General features: G+C 45.8%; 1 protein-coding gene across 1 annotated transcript; it reads left to right on the plus strand.

Annotated features, from left to right (window-relative positions):
- The first annotated feature begins 6,517 nt into the window (after positions 1–6,517).
- LOC113998151 (torsin-1A-interacting protein 1-like) lies at positions 6,518–17,781 on the plus strand. Its single transcript, XM_039384137.1, has 6 exons — positions 6,518–6,691; positions 6,971–7,039; positions 10,646–10,756; positions 11,833–11,892; positions 14,134–14,193; positions 15,261–17,781. The coding sequence occupies exons 1-6, from the start codon at positions 6,520–6,522 to the stop codon at positions 16,058–16,060; spliced, it is 1,272 nt and encodes a 423-aa protein (XP_039240071.1). The 5' UTR covers positions 6,518–6,519; the 3' UTR covers positions 16,061–17,781.
- The last annotated feature ends 94 nt before the right edge of the window (positions 17,782–17,875 follow it).

Below are 17,875 nucleotides of genomic sequence, written 5' to 3' on the forward strand. Positions count from 1 at the left end.
GGAACGGACCGCGGCGGGAGCGAGGCCGCCCGAGCTCGCCCCGGGGGGCCCCGCGGGGCCGGGGGGGGCCGCGGCCGGCCCGCATTTTTTTCACTGGGGGGCGGCAGCGCGGGCCGGGCGCTCCCGGGGCTCCTCCCGCCAGTGCTGATCCCGATCCCGGTGCCGATCCCGGTGTGTCCCGGTCGCTCCCGGGCCATGTCGGACCGGCCGCGGTACCACGTGACGCCGCGGCGGGCGCTCCGCGCGCGGGCGGAAGCGGAGGGGGCCGGTCCCGGTCCCGCCCCGCGGGAAGGGAGCCCCGCGGAGCCGCCCCCGCCGCCGCGGGAAGGCGGCAGCTGCGGCACCGGCACCGGGCGGGGACGGGCGCGGGGACGGGGCCGGGGGCGAGGCCGGGGCAGGGGCCGGCGGCGCGGCGCGGCGGCGGGCGGGATGTTGGGCGGCGGTGGCGGCGAGGACGAGGCGGCCCCGGCGGACGGCCCCGGCGTGTCCCTGGCGGACGAGGCCGGGCTGAAGCGGCGGCGGAAGAGCCCCCGGCTGGCGTCGCGGCCCGACGGGCCCCAGGATGAGGCGGATGGCGGGGCCCGGCCCGACGCGGTGGACGGTGAGCGGCGCGGGCGGGCGCAGCGCCGCGCGGTGGATCCTGCGGTTGAGGGCGCGGCGGGGAGGCGCGGACCGGGGCGGGCGGGCGGGCGGGCTCGCCCTATGGTTCCCCCCCCCCCGGGGCGGGGGGCGTTGGGGTGGGATTGCCCCGCTGGAAGCACCGCGGGGTCCCGGCGAGTCTGAACACGCGGCTGGTGCGCTGGGAAGGCTGTCAGGCCCGGGCCTCGAGCGGGCTTCAGCTGAGCTGCGCGGCCTCGCCCCTCACCTGTTTCTCGTTTCAGGGGACGAGCTTCACTTTGGGACCCCAGACTCCCTGACGCGACCCCCTATAAAAGCGTATAGATCGCCAGGTAGGCTTTAACTCCCAGAGGGTACTGTCCGCGGCGCTGGCAAAGGGGCTGCGATGCCCAAAACTTGAGTAAATGGCGATTATTGGGTTTTAGTTTTTACCGTGGCTCTGGCGCACACGTGAGGAAATCCCGCTGCGGCTTCTGTACCGTACACAAGGGATGGAAGGAGAAACCCTCCTCCAAAGGATCGTGCAGAGCACGCCGAAGCCCTGAGGTGGCTGTTTCTCCTAGTGCATCACTTGGAACAGTGTTTTATCGCAGCGCTACAGTGGGGAATAACTGATTTTACTAACGGTGCTTGGCTTTGAAAGCCCGGATTTAAATAAGGTATCCTGAGCTGCAGAAATAGATCCCCCAAAGGCTGTGCTCTGTAGAGGGAGCAGCAGTGCTTGTGAGGAAGTGCATAATCGGGGCTTGGCTGTCCTTCCTTTGGAGCACCAAGCACGGTCTGGTACTTGCTCCTGGACTGGGCTGCACAAGCTGTTGTGTTGGCGCTGTGTGGCACCTTCTTGGTGCTTTAGTTGATGAAATCTGTATCCTTCTCAAACTGGAGAGAGTTACTAACTGTGCAGTGCAGTCACGTGGCTTTAGCCTGTCATTCGATCAGAAATCTGTGAGTAAATTGTACTTCCCTTTTACTCTGTTTTAGGACGTGTAAGTTATCAGTGTGTGGCAATGCTCAGGGATGAGCTGGGCTAGTCTGGGCCTGTCCTGCATTCCCAGCCGAGTTCTTGTCCCCATGCTCTTGCTACAGTTCCAGTGCACGGCCTTGATTATGTGGCACTGCCCTTAAAAAGGGCTGCCAATATCCTGCTTCAGAAGTAGGATTTCCAGGAGGCATGGAAAAATCTTATCTTGAGGGAGAAAAAGCAAGGTTAGAAGTATTTCTTTGGAAAAGTACAAAGGTTTATCTGTGAAATAAAGCTGTGGCAAGCTGTTGCTCCCACATGGTGGCTGACAGGGTACTAAGAGGCTTAGTGTTTTAAAGGTGGCTGGGCTGCTTTAGGGGAGGTGCAGCTGAGTGTTGATTTTTTTTAACTAGACTTCTCTAAAAATGAGTCTGGGGGGAGATGTCTTACCCCCACCTCCCCGAGCTCTTAGCAGCTGTATTGGATTATAGTCACAACAGGTGTAAAAATATGATAAGAGACCCTGTTTGTTTATGTAGAACCAGAGAATTTTTTTCCCCCCTCAGAGTCCTCCCAGCTGTTGTAGTATTATGTTTTTCCTGCAGAGTTTAGGGGATAGTCTGTGAGGCAGAGGGACAAGCAGGGTGGGTTTTTATAGGAACATAATAGTCCTGTTTTCCTGAGAACAGAATGGAAGCAAAACCACAACTTGAGAAACTGGTTTCTGGCTTCCACGTAGAGGTTTTAAATATAGATCAGGCAACTTGCTTGTAAAGCTGAAAAGCTTTAAGAGCCTACAAACCCTGCCTTGGATCAAGCAGCTTCTAGATCAGTGAGCTGAAGAGACATGCTTGCAATTGGTCTGTAAGTTGTCTTAAAATATGGAAATAGGGCATATGAGTTAAAGGCAGGCTCTGGGTGTTTTTGGCACTGGGGTTTGTGCTCTCTGTCACTGCTGTGGAACATGGCAGCAAGCACATCTCAGGCTCACCTCTGTTGAAAAAGATTGTGAGCCCGCAGGGATAGAGAGGCACTAAACTTAAAAGAGCATTTTCCACTATGTTAAAATAGTGGCTTTATATTTTGGTTTATAAACCTGTAGTTTGTGAACTCGCAGATTTCTAAACCCTTTGATGAACCTGGGCTGTGAAATGGAGAGAGTAAGAAGATCACTCTCTCCTGGCAGGTGGCTGGCTAGCAGATTTATGGTGGGTTGAAAAAACCCTCACTAACTGCGTGGGAGGCAGGAATGAGCCTCTGGGTTGGAGGCTTAGGCATTGTAGGGAAGGAACAGGCATGCCTGGAATGGAATTACATATATTTCTAGGAAAGTTAAACTTCATAAAGGGGAGTTCACTTGCTGTTGGTGATACCCACTGGTACAGAAGGTGCTGGTTCACAAGCTGCCTTCATGAGAGAAATGAACTTGTATGTCTACAAACCTTTCCTTTGTACAACAACTTCTAAGAACTCTTTGAGACAGAGAGTGCTGCTGGATGCAAAGAAGAGGAGAGGAATCAAAAAGTAGGGACTGCACTGAGTAGCCCTCTTTAGACTCACAGATCTGTCTGGTCTTCTGGTCACCACTACTAGTGAGATTTTCTTGCAAAGCCCTGGTACATAGTGAAATATTATGGGTATGTTGTTTGGCATTTCTGAAAATCACATAATTTAGTGAGTCTCTTTATTCTTAGCTTTGTGAGAAATCAATCACTTACCAGCTTTTTAGGATGGATCTGAAAATACAGCGTCCCCATCACTGTGTGCAGATACTTTACTATTGCACCTCTAACTTAGTTTAAAACATACAGTTTTCACCCATTTTTGTGGTTTGGATGGGTTTGGTGTTTTTTTCTCCTTTGTGTGTTTTATGTACACTGGCTTGCTAAAGCTGCCAGAACACGTTAGGAAAAAGTCTGTTTTCTCTCTTGAAGTAAAATTACTAAACACTAGGTGGCAAGCTGTGCGTTGCCCTTGGCGTGTGGTAAAAGAGCTGCAGAAACACATTAAGCCCTGGGACAACCCTGGACTTTTTAAAGAATTAAAGGGCCAAGTGTGAATGTTAGAAAATGTTTTTTATCAGTTGTATTTTTCTCTTTGCTGTTTTCTCTGCTGATGCCCTTCAGCTTGATCATTGTACCGTGGTCTCTGTTCCACAACTGTACTGCAGCTTTTATTCTGTATGTGGACTTTTTTTTCAACCCCTTGAATTTTGGAAACCACGTGGTTGCACTTTATCCTTTCAAATCTCTTTTCCTGGTGTTCTGCTTTTGACTGGCTTCCCAGCCCTGACCTTTGCTCTGTGACTCCTGCCATCTTTTAGGGATGTACTCTTTCTAGTTAGTTGCATTAACTAAGTTGGTTTTCACAGCTGGATGACTCTGTAATTTGGCAGACAACCTAAAGGTGTTGGTTTAGGTTGTTCCTAGCTACCTGAGGGGGTTGAATTAGGAGCACGGGTGCCCTAGGTTACCCTTATGGTTATTGAAAGAGGATGGCTTGGATTACATAAAAAGGGGAATTATGTTCTATATTTGCTTCTCTTTCTTTTCCTCTTTGCCTAATGCTACGTAAGACAGCACAGTTGTTGTTTGTAAGTTGTGAGCCCAAAGATGTGGGAAAAACTCTATATTTCCATGGTGTGTATTTATTAGTTTACACTGAATCCCTCTAGTGTAGAGCATTTTATGGCTCTTAGCACTCGTGTTTTTAAGCCAAGGATTCCTAAAAATAAAAATTAAAAAAAAAAAAAAAGGTGTGGCGATGTTAGACAGGTATATTTGTAGTGAACTCAAATGTACTATAAGCTTTTCAGGTGTTAGTTGCTTTTGGTTACATTGTAAGAAAGTAACTCTTGGGAGGTCCCAACTTGGAAAATTACTGATTTAGATCGCTGATGTTCTGAAACTATGTCTTAGTCCTTCGGACTTATGATGTTACCAATCCTCTTTTTGTTCTTTTTTTGCCTCCTGACAGGTGGTTCTGCAGTTTACTCTGAAGAGACTCCAGTAAAGGAAAAAGCAAAGGTTTATGACAGTAATGAAATCAAGAAACCGGCAGGGCGACCAAACGTTTATACATCTAAAGGTAACACATTTTCCCAGTACCTTTTCCAAGATGTAACAAATGATTGCTTCTGTTAGAAGAGGGGGGGGGGTTGTCGAGCTGCAATCTGAATGGATTAAAAAGATTTTTCAAAAAAAGAAATTTTCAGTGTGTACTCCTGCCCGAGTCAAAGTAAAATTGATTGTGGTATGATGATCATCTGCTTGGGTGTAAAACCTTAATGTTCAAGAAAATGCAGATTTTAACTTTGATAAATACACAGCTGCCTGGTTTTTGAAAAACAAAAATATGAGTGATGTCATACCTTCTTCAAAAACTGTTCTGAGAGTGGATCTTTAATTGCCTCAGGTGAAGAAGCCCAAAACTTCTTTTTTTCAAAAAGATGACTTACCTTTGACTTAAGCAGGGGAAAGCTGACTAGCCAAGGGATTTCCAAGTGAGGGAGCACTTTGCTCATTGCTCAGAGATTCTTCTCGGTGTTTTACAGAAGCACTGGGGGTATACAAGGAGGAAAAAAAAAATGGGATAATTTTTAGCCAAGCAGAAGGTTACTACAGGTGGTTTGAATACATCCAGATGGATACACTAGGTAAGGGAGGTTTGTAGGAGTTAGCTCAGGTAGCCAAGGACATGTTTGCCAGGATCCCCACAGGTTTGATCACAGTGCTGTTAAGGTAATAGCTTTACTCTGTGTCTTTTTTCTCCCTTCTGTTGAACAGTTTTGGTTTCAGAAGCGACAAATATCATACCCTGCATTAGCAGTCAGTTAATGCTGCTGATTTGCCATCCTTTGCACTATACTATTAGTGCATCGATGCTTTAAAAAAAAAATAAGGATGATTTTGTGTCATATTGGGAAAAGCAGGGTGAAGGCCAAATTAAGCCCTTGCTAAGCTTTCTCTGGCTACAGAGGAGATGACAAGGGGTCCAAGAGGCTGTCATATGGTGCAGGCTTGGTTTGGCAGCACAGCATATACTCCTGCCATAATAAGCTTTGTGGATTTCATAGAAAGAGCTAAAAGACTGTATGGCTGGTCTGCCTGATTCTGGCCTCTGATGTGGTAACTTAAGTTCGTCCATTTGTGCTTTGGTTTCAGAAATAAAGGCTGACTTCCCTGAGAAAAATCAAGAGCACTTCTCAACTTTTACACCACAGAGTAAGTAAAAAAAAAAAAAAAAAAAGGGAGACTTGGTCTTTCCCTGTAATTAAGGGAAAAGTATAGAATTATTTTCCTTTCCTCTGCTTCTGGTTTTTCTTGTGCCCTGGGACACTGTCTGGGAAGAGGGAAAGGGACCTAGGAGGCAGATTCAAATGGAAGCTGGAGAAGGCAGCACACTCCAGAGTCAGAGCCCTTCTATGAGGTTATTCAACTTGCTGACCACAGAAAATGCCCCATTCTTCTTTTTTGTTTTTCTTTTTTGGCTGGGTGCGACCGGCGGCACATGGAACGGACCGCGGCGGGAGCGAGGCCGCCCGAGCTCGCCCCGGGGGGCCCCGCGGGGCCGGGGGGGGCCGCGGCCGGCCCGCATTTTTTTCACTGGGGGGCGGCAGCGCGGGCCGGGCGCTCCCGGGGCTCCTCCCGCCAGTGCTGATCCCGATCCCGGTGCCGATCCCGGTGTGTCCCGGTCGCTCCCGGGCCATGTCGGACCGGCCGCGGTACCACGTGACGCCGCGGCGGGCGCTCCGCGCGCGGGCGGAAGCGGAGGGGGCCGGTCCCGGTCCCGCCCCGCGGGAAGGGAGCCCCGCGGAGCCGCCCCCGCCGCCGCGGGAAGGCGGCAGCTGCGGCACCGGCACCGGGCGGGGACGGGCGCGGGGACGGGGCCGGGGGCGAGGCCGGGGCAGGGGCCGGCGGCGCGGCGCGGCGGCGGGCGGGATGTTGGGCGGCGGTGGCGGCGAGGACGAGGCGGCCCCGGCGGACGGCCCCGGCGTGTCCCTGGCGGACGAGGCCGGGCTGAAGCGGCGGCGGAAGAGCCCCCGGCTGGCGTCGCGGCCCGACGGGCCCCAGGATGAGGCGGATGGCGGGGCCCGGCCCGACGCGGTGGACGGTGAGCGGCGCGGGCGGGCGCAGCGCCGCGCGGTGGATCCTGCGGTTGAGGGCGCGGCGGGGAGGCGCGGACCGGGGCGGGCGGGCGGGCGGGCTCACCCTACGGTTAACCCCCCCCGGGGCGGGGGGCGTTGGGGTGGGATTGCCCCGCTGGAAGCACCGCGGGGTCCCGGCGAGTCTGAACACGCGGCTGGTGCGCTGGGAAGGCTGTCAGGCCCGGGCCTCGAGCGGGCTTCAGCTCAGCTGCGCGGCCTCGCCCCTCACCTGTTTCTCGTTTCAGGGGACGAGCTTCACTTTGGGACCCCAGACTCCCTGACGCGACCCCCTATAAAAGCGTATAGATCGCCAGGTAGGCTTTAACTCCCAGAGGGTACTGTCCGCGGCGCTGGCAAAGGGGCTGCGATGCCCAAAACTTGAGTAAATGGCGATTATTGGGTTTTAGTTTTCACCGTGGCTCTGGCGCACACGTGAGGAAATCCCGCTGCGCCTTCTGTACCGTACACAAGGGATGGAAGGAGAAACCCTCCTCCAAAGGATCGTGCAGAGCACGCCGAAGCCCTGAGGTGGCTGTTTCTCCTAGTGCATCACTTGGAACAGTGTTTTATCGCAGCGCTACAGTGGGGAATAAACTGATTTTACTAACGGTGCTTGGCTTTGAAAGCCCGGATTTAAATAAGGTATCCTGAGCTGCAGAAATAGATCCCCCAAAGGCTGTGCTCTGTAGAGGGAGCAGCAGTGCTTGTGAGGAAGTGCATAATCGGGGCTTGGCTGTCCTTCCTTTGGAGCACCAAGCACGGTGTGGTACTTGCTCCTGGACTGGGCTGCACAAGCTGGTGTGTTGGCGCTGTGTGGCACCTTCTTGGTGCTTTAGTTGATGAAATCTGTATCCTTCTCAAACTGGAGAGAGTTACTAACTGTGCAGTGCAGTCACGTGGCTTTAGCCTGTCATTCGATCAGAAATCTATGAGTAAATTGTACTTCCCTTTTACTCTGTTTTGGGACGTGTACGTTATCAGTGTGTGGCAATGCTCAGGGATGAGCTGGGCTAGTCTGGGCCTGTCCTGCATTCCCAGCCGAGTTCTTGTCCCCATACTCTTGCTACAGTTCCAGTGCACGGCCTTGATTATGTGGCACTGCCCTTAAAAAGGGCTGCCAATATCCTGCTTCAGAAGTAGGATTTCCAGGAGGCATGGAAAAATCTTATCTCGAGGGAGAAAAAGCAAGGTTAGAAGTATTTCTTTGGAAAAGTACAAAGGTTTATCTGTGAAATAAAGCTGTGGCAAGCTGTTGCTCCCACATGGTGGCTGACAGGGTACTAAGAGGCTTAGTGTTTTAAAGGTGGCTGGGCTGCTTTAGGGGAGGTGCAGCTGAGTGTTGATTTTTTTTAACTAGACTTCTCTAAAAATGAGTCTGGGGGGAGATGTCTTACCCCCACCTCCCCGAGCTCTTAGCAGCTGTATTGGATTATAGTCACAACAGGTGTAAAAATATGATAAGAGACCCTGTTTGTTTATGTAGAACCAGAGAATTTTTTTCCCCCCTCAGAGTCCTCCCAGCTGTTGTAGTATTATGTTTTTCCTGCAGAGTTTAGGGGATAGTCTGTGAGGCAGAGGGACAAGCAGGGTGGGTTTTTATAGGAACATAATAGTCCTGTTTTCCTGAGAACAGAATGGAAGCAAAACCACAACTTGAGAAACTGGTTTCTGGCTTCCACGTAGAGGTTTTAAATATAGATCAGGCAACTTGCTTGTAAAGCTGAAAAGCTTTAAGAGCCTACAAACCCTGCCTTGGATCAAGCAGCTTCTAGATCAGTGAGCTGAAGAGACATGCTTGCAATTGGTCTGTAAGTTGTCTTAAAATATGGAAATAGGGCATATGAGTTAAAGGCAGGCTCTGGGTGTTTTTGGCACTGGGGTTTGTGCTCTCTGTCACTGCTGTGGAACATGGCAGCAAGCACATCTCAGGCTCACCTCTGTTGAAAAAGATTGTGAGCCCGCAGGGATAGAGAGGCACTAAACTTAAAAGAGCATTTTCCACTATGTTAAAATAGTGGCTTTATATTTTGGTTTATAAACCTGTAGTTTGTGAACTCGCAGATTTCTAAACCCTTTGATGAACCTGGGCTGTGAAATGGAGAGAGTAAGAAGATCACTCTCTCCTGGCAGGTGGCTGGCTAGCAGATTTATGGTGGGTTGAAAAAACCCTCACTAACTGCGTGGGAGGCAGGAATGAGCCTCTGGGTTGGAGGCTTAGGCATTGTAGGGAAGGAACAGGCATGCCTGGAATGGAATTACATATATTTCTAGGAAAGTTAAACTTCATAAAGGGGAGTTCACTTGCTGTTGGTGATACCCACTGGTACAGAAGGTGCTGGTTCACAAGCTGCCTTCATGAGAGAAATGAACTTGTATGTCTACAAACCTTTCCTTTGTACAACAACTTCTAAGAACTCTTTGAGACAGAGAGTGCTGCTGGATGCAAAGAAGAGGAGAGGAATCAAAAAGTAGGGACTGCACTGAGTAGCCCTCTTTAGACTCACAGATCTGTCTGGTCTTCTGGTCACCACTACTAGTGAGATTTTCTTGCAAAGCCCTGGTACATAGTGAAATATTATGGGTATGTTGTTTGGCATTTCTGAAAATCACATAATTTAGTGAGTCTCTTTATTCTTAGCTTTGTGAGAAATCAATCACTTACCAGCTTTTTAGGATGGATCTGAAAATACAGCGTCCCCATCACTGTGTGCAGATACTTTACTATTGCACCTCTAACTTAGTTTAAAACATACAGTTTTCACCCATTTTTGTGGTTTGGATGGGTTTGGTGTTTTTTTCTCCTTTGTGTGTTTTATGTACACTGGCTTGCTAAAGCTGCCAGAACACGTTAGGAAAAAGTCTGTTTTCTCTCTTGAAGTAAAATTACTAAACACTAGGTGGCAAGCTGTGCGTTGCCCTTGGCGTGTGGTAAAAGAGCTGCAGAAACACATTAAGCCCTGGGACAACCCTGGACTTTTTAAAGAATTAAAGGGCCAAGTGTGAATGTTAGAAAATGTTTTTTATCAGTTGTATTTTTCTCTTTGCTGTTTTCTCTGCTGATGCCCTTCAGCTTGATCATTGTACCGTGGTCTCTGTTCCACAACTGTACTGCAGCTTTTATTCTGTATGTGGACTTTTTTTTCAACCCCTTGAATTTTGGAAACCACGTGGTTGCACTTTATCCTTTCAAATCTCTTTTCCTGGTGTTCTGCTTTTGACTGGCTTCCCAGCCCTGACCTTTGCTCTGTGACTCCTGCCATCTTTTAGGGATGTACTCTTTCTAGTTAGTTGCATTAACTAAGTTGGTTTTCACAGCTGGATGACTCTGTAATTTGGCAGACAACCTAAAGGTGTTGGTTTAGGTTGTTCCTAGCTACCTGAGGGGGTTGAATTAGGAGCACGGGTGCCCTAGGTTACCCTTATGGTTATTGAAAGAGGATGGCTTGGATTACATAAAAAGGGGAATTATGTTCTATATTTGCTTCTCTTTCTTTTCCTCTTTGCCTAATGCTACGTAAGACAGCACAGTTGTTGTTTGTAAGTTGTGAGCCCAAAGATGTGGGAAAAACTCTATATTTCCATGGTGTGTATTTATTAGTTTACACTGAATCCCTCTAGTGTAGAGCATTTTATGGCTCTTAGCACTCGTGTTTTTAAGCCAAGGATTCCTAAAAATAAAAATTAAAAAAAAAAAAAAAGGTGTGGCGATGTTAGACAGGTATATTTGTAGTGAACTCAAATGTACTATAAGCTTTTCAGGTGTTAGTTGCTTTTGGTTACATTGTAAGAAAGTAACTCTTGGGAGGTCCCAACTTGGAAAATTACTGATTTAGATCGCTGATGTTCTGAAACTATGTCTTAGTCCTTCGGACTTATGATGTTACCAATCCTCTTTTTGTTCTTTTTTTGCCTCCTGACAGGTGGTTCTGCAGTTTACTCTGAAGAGACTCCAGTAAAGGAAAAAGCAAAGGTTTATGACAGTAATGAAATCAAGAAACCGGCAGGGCGACCAAACGTTTATACATCTAAAGGTAACACATTTTCCCAGTACCTTTTCCAAGATGTAACAAATGATTGCTTCTGTTAGAAGAGGGGGGGGGGTTGTCGAGCTGCAATCTGAATGGATTAAAAAGATTTTTCAAAAAAAGAAATTTTCAGTGTGTACTCCTGCCCGAGTCAAAGTAAAATTGATTGTGGTATGATGATCATCTGCTTGGGTGTAAAACCTTAATGTTCAAGAAAATGCAGATTTTAACTTTGATAAATACACAGCTGCCTGGTTTTTGAAAAACAAAAATATGAGTGATGTCATACCTTCTTCAAAAACTGTTCTGAGAGTGGATCTTTAATTGCCTCAGGTGAAGAAGCCCAAAACTTCTTTTTTTCAAAAAGATGACTTACCTTTGACTTAAGCAGGGGAAAGCTGACTAGCCAAGGGATTTCCAAGTGAGGGAGCACTTTGCTCATTGCTCAGAGATTCTTCTCGGTGTTTTACAGAAGCACTGGGGGTATACAAGGAGGAAAAAAAAAATGGGATAATTTTTAGCCAAGCAGAAGGTTACTACAGGTGGTTTGAATACATCCAGATGGATACACTAGGTAAGGGAGGTTTGTAGGAGTTAGCTCAGGTAGCCAAGGACATGTTTGCCAGGATCCCCACAGGTTTGATCACAGTGCTGTTAAGGTAATAGCTTTACTCTGTGTCTTTTTTCTCCCTTCTGTTGAACAGTTTTGGTTTCAGAAGCGACAAATATCATACCCTGCATTAGCAGTCAGTTAATGCTGCTGATTTGCCATCCTTTGCACTATACTATTAGTGCATCGATGCTTTAAAAAAAAAATAAGGATGATTTTGTGTCATATTGGGAAAAGCAGGGTGAAGGCCAAATTAAGCCCTTGCTAAGCTTTCTCTGGCTACAGAGGAGATGACAAGGGGTCCAAGAGGCTGTCATATGGTGCAGGCTTGGTTTGGCAGCACAGCATATACTCCTGCCATAATAAGCTTTGTGGATTTCATAGAAAGAGCTAAAAGACTGTATGGCTGGTCTGCCTGATTCTGGCCTCTGATGTGGTAACTTAAGTTCGTCCATTTGTGCTTTGGTTTCAGAAATAAAGGCTGACTTCCCTGAGAAAAATCAAGAGCACTTCTCAACTTTTACACCACAGAGTAAGTAAAAAAAAAAAAAAAAAAAGGGAGACTTGGTCTTTCCCTGTAATTAAGGGAAAAGTATAGAATTATTTTCCTTTCCTCTGCTTCTGGTTTTTCTTGTGCCCTGGGACACTGTCTGGGAAGAGGGAAAGGGACCTAGGAGGCAGATTCAAATGGAAGCTGGAGAAGGCAGCACACTCCAGAGTCAGAGCCCTTCTATGAGGTTATTCAACTTGCTGACCACAGAAAATGCCCCATTCTTCTTTTTTGTTTTTCTTTTTTGGCTGGGTTAGGAAATGGAGTTGACTCATGGAACTGTAAGTGCAGAGCACGGACTTGTGGCTTTGTGGGGTTGAGCTGAGAAAGGGAACAAAACTCTTTTGGTGGCAGTGAATGTTAGTCTGTACTCAACACCTTACCTTTTATCCTTTCTCTGAGAAAGAGTGGCTGAATTAGTTGTCATATACTCCTGGAAAGGAGCAGCAATTTTCTTTGCTGGCAAAATCCAGTCTGGTCATCTGATGACCAACTCCTTGTGCAGACTTCTGGTTGTTTTTGTGGATTTATTGTTTCTGGCTTTGTTTTTGTTTTGTTGTGTTTTTTTTTCTTTTTTGTCCTATTGGAGAAGTACTTGAAAGAAGAAGAAAAATAATGTAAATAATGTTCTAAATTCCTAGTAATGTCCTGGTGCTTCTTTCTGTCTTCAACAGGTATAGATAAACAAAGTCTTGTAAATCAGAATTCAGTCTGGAGAACCTGGGAGGGTAGTTCAGGTGTTTATTTCTTTTTGGTTTTGTTTGTTTTTTTTTTGTTTTTAAAAACTGTGGTGCCTTCTGGAAGAGCAGCTCATCTTGTGGTAGCTGCAGATCTGTGAATGCCTTTGAAGAATGAATTGAGGCAAGGAGTTCTTGCTAGTCTGGTACTTTTTCTTTCCTGTGCCAGAGGTAATAGGTGCTGCAGGAGTGACTAGTTGTGTGTTGGGTGAAGGACTTGGGAAGATCACTTGAAACTCTGAAAGCTCTAAGGTTTCTGCAGAATTTACACTTTTTGAGTTAGGCAATGCAAATGATTTGCTTGGCCTCTGTGCAAATTGTGTTGTAAATAAGGCAAGATTCTTAGGCAGGGTAGGATTTGGTTTTAGACTGTTTGTTGAATTACTTTTTCCTTTAGGGTATGAGTTACAGATGTCTCCTAAATATGAAACCTAGTCTCTGCAAACAGGGCTTCATTGTGAGGTGTTACAGAATCGAGGTGATTTTGATCTGTTAACTATTAGAAGACTGAGATAAGCTTAGCCAGTGAGAAGCTCCATGGCTGTGCCCTTTTGGGGCAGGGGGTTGAAATTACAGAATAGTGTAGTTCATTAAGCCAGTTAAGCTCCAGCTTAAGCCAGAGCTGCTTTTAGCACCTTCTACGATTACATTCATAGAGAAACAAGGTTACAGAATTTATTTCAGTGTCTTTAAATAACTGCTCTGGGGTGTGTTTGTTCAATTTATTCTCAATAGTGCCATTGAAAGTGTCCTGATTTGCTTATATATTATTAAAGAGCCCTCAGCTTTGAACCAGTTGCTGTTGTTCACAAGGAGACAGAAATTCTCATGTCTTTTTAATTAACTGGCTAAATGCAGAAAACATGCTGACCAATAATTGCACTGTGTATATTCATACCAGTCTCTTGGGAAAGTTGTTCATAACACTTTTATGGATAATACCTCTTGTACATTGCTGTCTGAGCCCATTTAAATAAATAAACCAAAAGTATATTTTGAAGTTGAAAGCTTCCATTTTGCTTTAAAAGCACAATTCATCCCGAGAAACTGACTGCTGATGAAGCAGGCCTCCATGGAGAGGGAAAATAAGACTCTGTATTTAACAGATTGCTTTGTTTTTGCTGCTTATATCTTGCATTATGTTGGTTTTCTAGTATGTCCATTAATTGAGTTTCCATCTTCACGTCCCTCAAATTCTTAAGCAAAATTGTGAAACTTGACTGGGACATGGGACCCTTGTGCAGAAAATAACAGGATGTTAAATCTCTGCCATTTTGTCACCTTGTACTTGAAATCTGCTTTTATTTGTGTAATTTTTCAAGAGTTAAAGTCTTTGGGGATGATTTGTGGGAGTTTGAGGACTTGAGGTTTTTATGCAAGATTGTCGGGATGGCTTGAGAACTGGCATTTGGTAAATAGATGGAGAGTTGGTTATAACTGTTGTCTTTGGTTTTTTTCTCATGTTCCTTTCTTAATCTCTTAACAGGCAGAAGTAAATCTCAGTATCAGTCCAGTGTGAGGAAGCAGTCACAGCCTTTGGCTAAAAGTAAGACTTCTGCTTTCACTTCTGTTTCGTGCTTGTGTTACGTTTAACCATTTTCACGCCTTTCCAATTACCACAGTTCCTGGTAACTGGTGTTCAACCGAGGGTCCTTGCCAGAACAGATGACTTGCTTGGTAGGGCACGTGTTATCAGCACGAAGGAAGGAAGAGTGTTGTGTAATAAGTAACATTTTCACCTGAATTTAAGGTCTTCCCTGTGTAATGTTTACAAGATTAACACCGAGGCAGGCCTAGTGGTGGTGTTATTTAACCATCGTTGCGTTGCTGTCCTGATAAAAGGTAGGGTATGAAAAGGTAGCATAGGGCATACAGTTCTTCCTGTTTCCAGGAGGATTGGTGTATTTTGTCACCAATTTTACTGGGAACAGAATCAAGCTTGTAGTACGTGAAACAGTTATTAATTTAACTGTTTAAATAAGAAACCAAATCGAAGTAGTTTCCTGTGCACTGTTTGCTGTGTGTACTCTTTGTACAGAAGCTCACTGATCCAAAGGCCACAAACATTTTCTGATAGTGCTGACCACCGGTGTTTGAGATGCAAATATTGCTGCAGGAACTATTTTTATCCTTATGGGACTAAGGAAAGAGAAATAACACAGAAACGTTCTGGTGCTGCCAGGTTTTGTATAGGGCATTTTCTGCAGAGCCGAACTGTAGGAAAAATCGTGAGCTTTTTCGGGACCAGTTTTAAGCTCTTCGTTTGGATTTGATTGAATAGAACAAAGTATTGATAAGCTTTAGGAAATAATCCTTTTTCAGAAGAATTTCTTAGTCAATCCAGAAATGTGTAAAAACGTTCTTTTTATTAATGCTGTTTCTTCACTAAGTTGCTTAAGAAGTTCAAATTTGTGTTTTGTGGGTTTGTTTGCCTTTTTTTTTAAGCTAGAACATCTCTGTGCTCTTCAACTACTGTACTGGTAGCTTGAGAACGGGATGATTTCACTGAATTCTACTGTTTCCTCTTATTTTCCTCTCACTTGTTGACTTCTGATGCCTTTTAAAACATTGTTTAAACATTGTTTTCTTCTCGTTTGCCCCCTTTTTCTATAGATGATGGTGAATCGCAGAGTGGGTTTCACAAGGGCCAGACTTTTTTACTGGTCCTGTTAATTAGCGTCCCGTTGCTTTATGTCTTCTGGAGCGGAATTCCAAGTCTTCTATATGGGACTTCAAGTAGAGATGCTGAAATTCTGCAAACGTTTCGGGCCCGGATGAAGGAACTGAAAAATACTTACCAAAGTCAGGACCCCAATCTGTGGAGAAGAGCCCGCGTGTTCCTTGAGAAACGTCTTAACACTTCCCATCTGCACCTGGAGCCGGCTATCCTGCTGTTCACAGCCGGCCGGGAAGCTGAGAAGGCACTGAGGTGCCTGAGTAATGAGATTGCTGATGCTTTTGCCTTCTCCCAGAACGCTACTACCATCCAGATCGATGGGGTGGACAAGGCCCTGTTGGACAGTGACTATGTCAAGCTGGAGGTGGATAAAGAGCTCAGCTCTGGGTTCAGTAAAGGCAAGAAGGTGGCAGTGGTGCATCGATTCGAGTCACTGCCTGCAGGCTCCACCCTAATCTTTTACAAGTACTGTGACCACGAAAACGCGGCGTTTAAGGACGTGGCCCTTCTGCTGACGGTTCTCCTGGACGAGCAGTCTCTGGGAAAGAGCCTCACCTTTCAAGAAGTGGAGGAGAAAGTCCGGGATTTCCTCCAGGCAAAGTTCATCGGCTCAGATGTTCCTAGTTCTTACAATGGCATGGACACAGATAAGCTGAGTGGACTGTGGAGCCGGATATCCCATCTTGTGCTGCCTGTTTGGCCAGAAAAGGGCCTCTCTCTGGAGGGATGCACGTAAGTGTTACTGGAGAGGACTCAGGAAAGGAGGAAGACACAAAATGTACGTTGCAGTGGCTGAACAGGGAAGAACTTGCTGCTGCTGAGCTCAGACAGCAGTGTAAAAGTCCTTTCTGTGCAGAGACATTCCACCAGCTGGTGGGGTTGTTTCTGCTGAAGTAACTGGGACTTCTCTAAATAAACTACAGAGTGTAAGCAATGAACTTGCTGGTTGTTGGTAAGTTGTGTTCAGTGACGTGTCCAGCCTTGCTGTCCTGGAGCTGAGTGTAACTGTCCATCAGTGCAGAATCACTCATCTGCCTGTGGAGCTGACTTGATGCACTGTTGGCTTTGCTCTGAGGATCCTTTTCTGGTGGTGCATAAAGCTGGTGTTTCATTTGACAAGGTAACAGAATGCAAAAATACCACCTTCATCTGCCAGAGATGCTGAAAGTGATGATAAAGTGATGTGAGCATAAGCACAAGCTTTTTCTTGATCCATCTGATCACAAGATATATGTCAGCTATTTCAGGCCACTTCTAGAAGTGGCAAAATTGCTTGAAAAATCTGTGACTTGTAGAGAATCTTTCAACAAGCATTTTTCCCTTAAATGAGCCTTCCCTAAACAGTTCTGGAGAGTGAGAAAAGCTGAGGTACAAAGGCTTGCTTAAGCTTAGTAGTACTGACATCAGTTAAATAATCCCTCAGCACCTCTTTGCCTGGCTCCTTCCAGGAATTCTCTACTCTTTGTCAAAGTTCTGCAAGTCTTAAAATTTGGAGGGAAACAATAAAATGTCAGCCCTGTGTGTGTACTATCTCCTTTCCAAACAAAATTTTAGGAAGACAGAGATTATTTCTCGTTTTACTAAGATCGTTATTTTTGCATCCAGAGAATTTATTTATTTGTGGTACTTGGTATCCCAGAAAAATAACCATTCTTCTTGTATCTGTGTATAACCTGCAGCTTGCTGTATAACCTTCTAGCAGAGAACAGATTTGCAATGCCTGTTTTTAAAATGATTTTTAGTCTCTCATGTCAAGAATTCCTCACACCAGATTAAAAACAAAAACATGTACCTGTTTCTATTGTAAGTACTTTGTGTAAAAAAAAAAAAAAAAGAGAATTGCAGCACTTCCATTTCATTGCTGTTACTTTATGCTCTCAGCTATTGGTCCATGTACATTTGGTTTTATTGAGTATGAAGGAGCATGTGAAGATCCTCTCAAATTAATAGGATGTTTTCTTGTAACAGCTGAGAGATTGGGCCCCTTGAGCTGCCTTGTTGCAAAAAATCCTTTCTAATCAGGAAAAACCTATTGAGGAGCTGGAGCTTCTGGCTTCTTTGTTCAAGGAAAGGTTTAGGATGTTAAGGGAATGGACCAAAATCACCTGAAGCATATCAAAGAACACAGTTTGAGATACACAGAGCTGTGGTCACTTAAACTAGAGGTGGATTTGTTCTAACCACTGGGAGCCAGCAATGGATAGGGCTTCCTATTTTAATGGGAGAAATAAAACCAGTAAAAAGACATGGAAGTGCTGTTGTTCTGGATGTTTAAGAATAGCTCAGGAAGGAAAAGATGGCATTTACATTTTGAACATTTCACTGGACAAATGTTTTTTTAAAAAAAAGCAACAACTGTGATTTATTTCCAAATGTGTCCTGATAGCATATTTGTTTGTATATTATGGAAGCTATTTTAGTAATGATTCAAAATAAATACACTGTTTTGTTTTATAAGCTGTTTTAAGATTTGTCTACTGAATTTTAAGTGGTCAGACTTTTTTTTAACATATTTAAGTTGTTCATTTTACCTTTGCTCAAATACAGATGC

The sequence above is a fragment of the Pipra filicauda genome, unplaced genomic scaffold (assembly GCF_003945595.2).
Source record: "Pipra filicauda isolate LSUMZ 115617 unplaced genomic scaffold, ASM394559v2 scaffold114_size2234877_pilon, whole genome shotgun sequence".
In the NCBI taxonomy this organism is placed as follows: Eukaryota; Metazoa; Chordata; class Aves; order Passeriformes; family Pipridae; genus Pipra; species Pipra filicauda.